Raw genomic sequence first — 10,400 nt, 5'->3', positions numbered from 1 at the left:
AAGTCATACGGTGTGTAGACAGAGTATAATGTAATGTCCTAGTAGGACTCTTGTATCCTAGGCCTCTTATATAATGTGAGGGTAGACAAACGATGTAAGCTATGTCAACATAATAGCACAGCCACGCAAGGGAGACGGTGGCGTGTGCCAACGCCCGGGTGACCGGGGTGCGGTGTTGTGGCTGTGTCATGGGGCTAGCGCCCATAGTCAAGCTCCGAGGATGTAGCCATATCGATGAATTTCGTTAACAAATCTTGGTGTCAAGTCTTGTGTGATTGTTTGATCTTTGGTAGATCGACTACGCACCTCGGATTATTCTAACAGTGGAGGCTTGGTTGCGCGTGATCGTGTGAGCTGCGGAGACGGCACTACGGCATGGTTGCATGAAGGCCCGGCAACTGCGCGGAGGTGTTGCAATACCGTTGTTGGGTTTCTCCATTCCGAACTTCTTGAGTCGGTGTACTAGGTTTGTGATATAAAATATGGCATCCCCTCATTTGTTTGATTTGAAGCCCAAGATAAAACTTGAGTTCAACCATCATCTACATCTCAAACTTGCTTGCCATTAGATCACCAAACTCTTTGACGAAATGTAAGTTACTTCATCGGAAAATAATATCATCCACATAAATTTGACAAATAAAAAGTTCATCATTGTCAGGTTGGTAAACAAGAGTATAGTCAAGTTTTCTATTTCAAAACCTTTTTTCAGAAAGAAACATCTTCCAACACTCACCAAGCTCGAGAAGCTTGTTTGAGTCCATAAATAGGTTTGTGAAGTTTGTAACATTACTAGGTTTCTTAGGTTTTCGAAACCGGGTGATTGGTTAACATAAATCTCTTCCTTGGTGTCTCGGTCATGCGTGTAGAATCGTTGATGGGTGTGTGCAGGCATGTCTTGGGCGGATCACTCCTTGGTGGATTTTCTCGGGTATGGTTGTAGTTCCTCTACGTTCGTGAATTTTCTAGTTGGATCTTCCGATTTACGCTACACTTCAACGGTGGCAGTTGTTGTGTTTTCGTGTGCTGGTCCTATGGGGCCTTAGCACGACGACTTCCAGACGGTCTATTACAGCAAGTTTTGCCTGGCTCCGGTGAGGGAGGCGCGATGACGGCGGCGCGCATTTGGCTCGCTTCGGTGGTTGTAGTTGTCTCTAGGTGGTCTATGGATCTAGATGTAATTTTTATTATTTCTAGTGTTCGTTGTACTGACATGATTGAAGATGAATAGATCAGAATTTCTCTCACAAAAAAAAACCTCTTCCTTGACTTTACCATTCAAAAATGCATGTCTTTATGTCCATCTGGTATCATGTAATATTATAGTGATTTTCGTAGGCAAAAAGAATGTCAATAGCTTCTAGTCAGGCAAAGAGAGCATAATTAAGTTCAACTAGCAAACCTTATAATTGAATATATCACTAGCAAACATGCATGCGCGTTTCAACGAGGAAACAACCCACCTAACCTAATAGTATACAAAACTAAATGGTGCATCTAGTTAGTCCTTCGGTCTATACAAAATTGATATTACAATATGTCGTGTATCGTGGGCATTTTTTCTCCTCTATATAGTGACGATGGACTTGCCTGTAAAGAAGTATGCGCTGGTAAAACAAAAGGAAATTGTAGTGGATATATTAAAGTCCAAGCTCCATTGACAATAGGTAAAAAGATTAATCTTTTCACACAAAAAGGTAAAAAAGATTAAACAATTTAAGTACACCTTTGTATAAATCTATGGAAAATCATATCTATGAAATTACTCGCCAAGATGCATGACGAAATAGCGACATAATCCCTCCGTTTCTGAATATAAGGTGCCCCAGTTTTCATGCAAGTCAAACCTATATATGTTTGACCAAGATTATAGAATGACATCAACATCAACAACACAAAATAAATAAAATATGAAAATACTTTTCGTGATGGGTGTAATGATAAAATTTTGGTATTGTAGATACTGACGAATCCCCTCCAGCGACGTGTGTGAGCACCAGCAGCAAGGTGGCCGCGCCCTGCGTGCGTGCTCTGGCCGTGCCGTAGGAGAAGAGATGCCTCTGAGGAGGGTGGATTCGGGAGGATGGCCAGATGTCCACCATACCATGGCCACGCCCTGTGTGCCATAGGAGAGGGGATGGAGAGTACTTGCCTCTGAGGAGGGTGGATTCGCGACGATAGAACCACCTCACAAGTAAAAGCATCGTCATGTCTCCTCTCGTCTCGCTGTCATCCGGCTTTAGACATTTTTTTAACTCATCAACATATTTGAAATCATGAACATTTTTCAAATTCATGAACACTTTTATAAATTTTCAAACATTTTATAAAATCAAGAACATTTTTTGAATTCATGAACATTTTATATTATTTGCAAACATTTTTTTTAAACTGTGTATTTAATAATTTTCTTGAATTTTTGAACATTTCTAGAATGGACGAACATTGTTTTGGAAATTTGTGGAACAATTTGTGAAATTCAAGAACATTTTTTATTTAATGAACATTTTTTGAAATGCATGATCATTTTTTGAATCAGTGAACATATTATGAATGGATAAAATATTTAGTAAGTATCGAACAGTTTTTGAATTTGTAGGATTTTTTCCATTTACAAACATTTTTTAATTGGCGAAAAAAATGAATATCATTAACATTTTTAATACACGAAAATTTCAAAAAATCATGAATATTTTTGATTTCCCAAAACATTTATTTTCAAACATTTTTTGAATAAGCAAGCATTTTTATAAAATCATGAATTTTTTTGAATCCACACACATTTTATGATTTATTAAACATTTTATTTCAAAATTCTTAGTTTTTCTAATTTTCAAAACTTTTCTGTAGTCCCAAATTATTTATAGTAGGAAAAACTAAAATGGAAAATAAAAAAATAAAAAATGAAATATCAAAAACTGACCACCCAAACGGGCGTGCTGCGTCTTCTTCCAACGCACAGAGCGCAGTGTAGGATGTCCATACTGCATTGGCCGGTCCAGGCGGAGGATCCCCTGTGTGAAACGTTTTTTTATCACTTATAGGTGACATTGATGGATAATATTTTGCAACTTTGAGGGAAATTTCCATGATGTACCACAAGAAGCAATAGCCCCTTTATTATTACTAGCAAAAGGGCCCTGCGTTATAAGGGGAGAAAAAAATCATAATCTCCAATGGCCATGATCACGTTTTGCTGCGTCACCGACATATAATATCACTCTCAATTTCGTGAAATTGTGAACATCGTTTTAAACTCGTCAACATATTTGAAATCGTCAACTTTTTCAAATTCATGTACACTTTTGCAATTTTTTGATCATTTTCTAAAATCAAGAAAAAAATCACAACCATTTTATAGTATTTGCAAACTTTTTAAAAATGTGAGCTCTACTATTTTCCACGAACATTTTATAGTCTATGTTTCCGGAACAATAACTTTTTTTTGAGTGTCTAATAGAAGTGAAAGCTCTACTATTTTCTTTTCAATTGGTGGTGGTCTACCTTTGGTAATTCATAGTAGGGCCTGCAAAAATTGGCTGCATGCTATGCATAGGTACTGGATCAGGAGACAATCCATTATTTTCACTCTGTTTTTATTTTGCTGCAGAGTGTGGTCTTCATTATTCAATTAAGTTAGCCACTGATAATTCATTATAATGATATTGCCATAAAATCTGAGCTCAGACGTATATACATATTGTCTATCAGAAGCTACGATCTATTGGATATCTTGCATGGCGATATTGCTCTTTCATTTGGATTACATCATGGTTTTGAAGTATATCCTGGGGAAGGCAAAAGGCACTTGGAGCAGCAAAACGTTGCCGGATGTATATACTTCGTATTTGTATTCTGATGTGATGCATGTACACATGTACAACAAGTGTATTGTAAGAGAGACATAGTGTTGTGAGGCACACCAACTTAAATACTTGGATGCAACAAATCATGTCAAATATTTAATAAGTCTTGGGGCATATGGATGTATGATATTAGACTAATCGAGTAATGTATAATAGCAATACCACTAAATATGAGATAAGTCGAGAAAAAGTGAAATGTTCTGACTTTAGACAGTGACATTTGATTTAACTTTTGTTTGTAATTTCGTGAGAAAGATGCTTTAAAAGAAGTATGCCAAGGAGTTCCTCCTCGGTTGTCGAATTATATATGCAATGAAAATCATAAAAGCACATAATGGGAATAACGTGTGCATTTAAAATTTACATCAAAATGCAAAAACGATAATTTTAAAGTAAAAATATTTAACTTCTTTGTAGTCTCTTTCTCATAGTACTATCATTTATGATATTACAAAAGCATGTTCATATGAAAATATATTAGTCAAAATCATATAATAGAGATCGTATGGTTCATTGGAAGTACATATAAAATCTAGTCGCACAAATGTGCGGGTAACTCCGCTAGTTTGATAGTATAATATAATAGTATTGTATGGGGGTGGGGACATTGCCCCCCACCCTCAAGCTTGGACCAAGTTATGGGTGTAAGCAGTGCAATTAGAATCATCGGGTTGCAGAGAATTTAGAGGCAGAACTTTTGTTTGCATCCGTACCTCAGTGGCTTGGGATGAAAAAAGTGTATCGTAATGTTGGCGGATATGTTAAATAGCACAAACAGTGCAATATTGTAAGACGACTTTTTGTGGAACTTGAGCATCACGTACCACACTGGGGGGATCAGAACATACTACATTATTAGAAAGAAAAGTGGTATGCTTACGAGGAGGACGCATGTATCTTACCGATGGGTACGGTGAGAAGAATGGATATGTATGTGCCCCAGGGTATCACGGTGCGTGTCTCGAAGAAATCTAAGACGCAACGGACCTTAAAAATAGGATTGTGATGCCGGTGGACACACAAAAAAGTATTTTCATATGTCGTCGATCATCAAGCATGCGACGATGACTGATACAATGTAGCACCGGGAGGACCTTGCACCGCTCCCGAGCCGCGAGGATGATCCACACCATGGAGGCAGTTGTCACTCAGGCGAACACCACCAGTGCGGCGATCATGGGGATGTTGTCGGGCAAGCATTTAGGCATCAAAGGGCAGACTAGCGCCGCTAGCACCGACCACTTCGATGTCAGCTCGTCGCCACCATGCATAGCACTACCATAGCTCCTAACATGTTGTTGATGTGCTTTGCTCTTCTCTTTTTGAAATGAGTCTCGAGACGAGCCCAATTTTAAATTAACAAATTCGTTAACCAGCCAAAAATTACGACAACCAACAACTTATAGGAAAAAATAAAGCGATATATACAAAAAGTGATGTAAAACATCTCACAGGCAATGACGGCAAAAAAACGTCAAAACAAAAAGAGAAAATAAGTGCAGCTTGCGCTGCCGAGGCTATCGTCCACCTCTACGGCCAACACCAATAAGGAAGCACATGTCATGAAAGGAGGATCCGCCAAAGGAAACGTGACCTCGACCAGTCTCGGTTGACCATGCCAAATTACCAAGTCATCGTTCTCTGCCTTTGTAGAGGGCCACTACCCTCTCACCCTAGATTGAAGGATGATGCACCGTCAGAGTCAGTGATTTGCCCAAGAACCAGAAAGATCAGTGGTGCCCTAGTGGTAATACTGCTGGTATAGTACTATTGTTTTTAACGATACGATGGCATATATATCAGGTTATAGTTCCAAGTTGGTCCCTACATGTTATAGTTCCAAGTTCGAAATAACTAAAATATACCCACATATATCTAGACATGGATTAAATTTACTATATTAAATAAAAGAGAGGTGAATTAAGCAAAAAAAAAACAGAACCGAGACGGCTAAAGAGGAGAGTTCCGGCCCAATGGGTTTAACTTAGCTTGTGGTCAAAAGTGTTTTGAGTAAATGATCAACTGATCTTTCTTGATTGATTGACACTATTTCTGTGGGTACATAATAATACGCGGATACTTTACAGCAACTGTCATAGACGAGAAATCACGATGGTTGGGAGAAGAGAGAAAGAAGGGACACATCTGTTGCAAGGGTAGTGTAGGTTAGGAAAGGGTAGATTCACTTAGTTACAGGTCGTGCTTGGCCATGTAGTCTATCTACAGCAAGTGCCTTGCTGGCGAATGACGGCTGCTGGAGCGGACCGGCGCGAGCACGGGCGTGCTTGGCCATGTAGTCTATCTACAGCAAGTGCTGAGTTGCAGAAACGCTTCTGAAACAGGGGTGAACTTGCAAAAACATGAAGTAGATGAGGGTGGCTCCTAACCGTCCGATCAACAATAGATCGAACGCCCACGGAGGCGGTCCAGGCGTACGGAAAGATCAGCCGGGTGAACACAAACGTTTACCAAATTATAAAGCTAAAACAGGACTTGATTTTTTAAATTTTGAAACTAATCGCGTTCTCTGAAATTGCCAAAAAAAATAAGAGGTAAAATTAAGCATGTTTTATATATAAACCCAAAAAACTGAGAAGACGCCCAGGCCCATATTCCAGTTCGTACACCTCTCGCCTCTCGCGCATCCAAACCCTGCTGCCGCCGTCGCGCTCGCCTCCTCTTGCCCGCTCCGTCTCCCCGATCAGGCTCAGAGCCCGACGAGCGCGGGCGGCGGGGTCCGTCGGAGAGCTCGCCGGCAAGGGACGATCAGTATTCTCCCCTCTTTCTTCGGAGCAGGAGGTCACCGGAGGCAAGCGATCTCCTCTCCGGCGGCGCCACCATCAGGAAACGGCGACCTCGAGTCCGACCAGGTCTTGCAGTGGTTAGACAACGCGGGCGACCAGGTAGTTCAGGTACGGCTGCGTCCTTCTGGCTTCGTAACCTTCCTCAATTGCCAGGGTCGCACTGCCTGCCTCTGAATCGGAATAAATCTCTTGTTTTTACGGTTTCTCTGTCAGATTACTTGCGTATATGCATTGTCGCTCTTATATCTCAAATACTTCTTCAAACAGGAAGCCAACATATGTATTAAATTACAGTTTACTTGTTTAATTAGGGCGCCTGTAAGTGTTTAAATTGCTGTTCCATGACTTGTTTGTGCATCTCGTGGAACAGGTGAACGGAGCAGTGAGATTGTGTTGATCAATAGGTTTGGATCTCAGTTTGCGTCTGTGATTCTAGCAGTACACACAAAGGAAGATAGCGCACGCACCTTGGAATTTTGTTGGCAAATGGCGATCAATGGTAGTAGCTCCAGCAAGAGAAAAGTTGAAGCGCAGCGAGAGGGGGAGAGCAGCTCCAAGAAGCTGAATGTCACCGTGGGGTTGGAGACCCTTGACTGTACTATCTGCTCTGCGCCCCTCAGGCCTCCGATATTCCAGGTACTACATCCATATACGTGTTCGCTTGTCTTTGAACTCAAGCTTTTATTTCATTTTTGATAAAGCAGAAGTTAAAAGTAGAGCTTTGATGAATCTATTTTTGGATGTTGTGCTACTTAATTGGAAAGAAAGTGTTTCTTGTGTAAACATAACATAATAGCTACGTTAGCTCAAATAATGGAATGTCTGTGGTGGTTACCTATCATATGTTGTCGTGTGGTATTTCAATTCTTTGTCTCTGGTAAGATTTACTCTTACGATGATCCAATTAATTTTTTCTATTCCGCAGTGCTCTGTGGGGCATTTCATATGCTCCACATGCCGTGAATCTGAGGATCAACTGGACTACAAGTGCTCCACATGCTCTGTCAAAACTTTCTTCAAGCGCTGCTTTGGAATGGAACATGTCGTCCAGTCAGTCACAGTTGCTTGCTCCAATGGCAAGTACGGATGTGCGGAGAAGTTCACCTACTACAAGAAAGAAGAACACGAGAAAGCATGCCCGAATGCCCCATGCTTCTGCCCAGAGTCCGGTTGTGAATTTGCTGGGCCAACAAAGATGCTCCTGGACCATTTCGCGACCCAGCACAAGTGTCCGTCTACAAACCTTCCAGACTCTGGCTCGGTGTCTCTCCGCCTAAAACCTGGCTTACATGTTCTGCAGTGCACGGACACCAGCTACTTTTTCTTGCTCAGCATGGCATCGAAGCCTTTTGGACATGCCATCTCAGTCGTCTGCGTCCAACCAAACGTTACGGAATTCAGGTTTGCATGTACTATGAGCTACGACTGCATAACGACCGGCTGTTGTGGAAGTGCAAGCTGTCACATAAGGAGCTCTTCACTCTCTGATGGGCTTCCGACAGTGTATGACTTGATACTTCCCAAGGGAAAGGTTTCTGATGATGAAAACAGCATCATGATCAAAGCCACCATTCGTCGTCAACCTTTAGGTCTCAGCAGATCTTGTTTTCGAGAAATGGGTCCGACTCCTGCACTTGAACAAAGGCCTGATACTTGTGATGTTGAGGAGAAGGAGGAGGAGGAGAAGGAGGATCATGAGGAAGAGGAGGAGGACGATAATGAAGAAGAGTTGGATGATGATCATGAGGACGAGGATGATGATGAGGAAGAGGAGGAGGATCAGGAGGAAGAGTTGGATGATGACTATGAGAACGAGGATGATGATGAGGAGGAGGAGATGGATGAGGACTAGGAGGATAAACCTTGAAGTCTCAGCCGCCAGCAGACCCCATCTTCGAGGAAATTCCCCGACTCTTGCTCTACAACAAAGATCCTACTCTGATACTGATGATGAGGATAGTATTACACTTTTAGTACCGTCCTTGTTTTGAGAATTGGTCCAGATCCTCTTGCTAGGTTTTCTTCTACCTCTTCTTTACCTTCTAAGCTTTGTGTGGCTTTCAGTTTAACATCAGCTATCTCAGCTGATTGATGCCGTTAGCTCTGTATTCATAACTTAAATATTAGTACAAAAATAGAGTCGGGAGAAAACCCTTCAGGTTACCTCAAAAAAGTATCAGCCTTGCTCGTTTATGCTAAAGGCTTAGCGTGGACTTGCTGCCATTATGCCGCCTTCGTGGTTCTGGTTCGATGATATACATGTCAGGCCTTGCTGCAGATGTTTGGTTATCATTTCTCTACATTACATGAATGTGGTGGCCTGTCAGATGTTTGGTTATCTGGAAAAGAAATGAAACCCTCTGTAATTTGTGGCTGGAGTAGTTAAAGCCTTGGTTGTTGCTCTCTGCTAATATAGTACTCCATCTGTATCATTATGCTACAGGGGTAGTAGTATTTACGTGGTAATTCTGAAGTTTGCTTTGTTAAGATTTGTTTGTTTGCCTTCCCCGCACTCTGCCGCCGCCGTCACTCCGGCGCCCTTCTCAGCGAGAGGCCCCAGTAGAGAGCTCGCCGGAGAGGGACCATTAGGCTTCACCACCCCGTCAGAGGAGCAGCGGAGAAGACGTGTCAGGCCCGAGATCAACTCTGAACCTGCTGAACTTAACTGAAACTGTCGACTTCCACTGTACACACTTCGGACAGAGCGATGCTAACCGTTATCTGGCGATCCTGGCCGTGCAAGCCGCATCCAATGGACCAAGTTCAGCTACCTCTCCAGGGCACTTTCGTTTGCTGCTGTCGCCTTCCCACTTTTCTTTGCTTTAGTTGGTAAAAATCTTTTTCGCTGTATCCAGCTGTAAAAACCTTGTAAGAGCACAGGTCAGTATTTTTACCAATTATTAGCCGATCTCAGTTGGTAAATCTCTTTCCAAACGGACCAAGTAGTCGGTCTTTTTATTATTCACAGCTCAATTAACTAGTGAAGTAACTTGAATAACTTCACTCGCACAAGCACTTGAATAACAAGTTTGTACTCCCTCCGTCCTGAATTAGTTCTAGATACATCCATTTCTGCAACAAGTAATTCAGGACGGAGGGAGTATATGCTTGCAGCTGCTGCCGGTATTTTCTGATTGATTGTGTAGCCAGGAGCTATGCCGCCTTCGCTACGACCCCTTAGCCAGATTTCACACAGGGTCACCAGTAGGTATGACATTACTCTTATCTACATCAAGTGACATGTGTCAAATAAAATGTTATGTCTTGTGCTAGATCACGTGCACAGATATCCCTAGCATTCTTTACACAAAAAATATTACCGTGTGCATGAACAAAACTAAGAATTATATGTTAGAAATGGATGCATTGGCGATAATCGCTACATGTAAGGTTGATACTCCCTCCATCCCGAATTAGTTCTCTTAGATTTGTCAAAGATAAGGATGTCTTTAACACTATCTATCCAGAGTTACTTGTCTTGGATTTATTAAAATACGGATGTATCTAACACTAAATACCTGCGGCATATGCTTGCTAACAGGAGGAATTTTAGTGTGAGAGTTCTTAGCAAGATATCGACTCTTGCCAGTTAAGCCGGTCATCACAAGAGGAACTTTACCTTGCTAGTTGCTCTGGCCTTTTAGACTGGCTTGCTGTCTTCTCTTTTTCTGTAAAGAGCAACAACTATTGATTCTTGTTTTCATCCCAGATCATATTTTCTAGGAGATAT

General features: G+C 41.6%; 1 protein-coding gene across 1 annotated transcript; it reads left to right on the top strand.

Moving 5' to 3' along the window:
• The first annotated feature begins 6,497 nt into the window (after positions 1–6,497).
• On the top strand, positions 6,498–8,998 carry LOC109755682 (E3 ubiquitin-protein ligase SINA-like 7). Its single transcript, XM_040393722.2, has 3 exons — positions 6,498–6,778; positions 7,041–7,306; positions 7,596–8,998. Exons 2-3 carry the CDS (start codon positions 7,157–7,159, stop codon positions 8,520–8,522), a joined length of 1,077 nt encoding a protein of 358 aa, XP_040249656.1. The 5' UTR covers positions 6,498–6,778; positions 7,041–7,156; the 3' UTR covers positions 8,523–8,998.
• Positions 8,999–10,400: the final 1,402 nt, after the last annotated feature.

The sequence above is a fragment of the Aegilops tauschii genome, chromosome 1 (assembly GCF_002575655.3).
Source record: "Aegilops tauschii subsp. strangulata cultivar AL8/78 chromosome 1, Aet v6.0, whole genome shotgun sequence".
Lineage (NCBI taxonomy): Eukaryota > Viridiplantae > Streptophyta > Magnoliopsida > Poales > Poaceae > Aegilops > Aegilops tauschii.
The sequence above is the reverse complement of the archived record's forward strand: the minus strand, read 5'-3'. Positions and strand labels throughout refer to the sequence as shown.

Coding starts and splice junctions, on each gene's coding strand:
- LOC109755682 (XM_040393722.2), top strand. CDS start 7,157: ATGGCGATCAATGGTAGTAGCTCCAGCAAGAGAAAAGTTGAAGCGCAG. Junction 7,307..7,595: donor TCAGGCCTCCGATATTCCAG/GTACTACATCCA, acceptor TCTATTCCGCAG/TGCTCTGTGGGGCATTTCAT.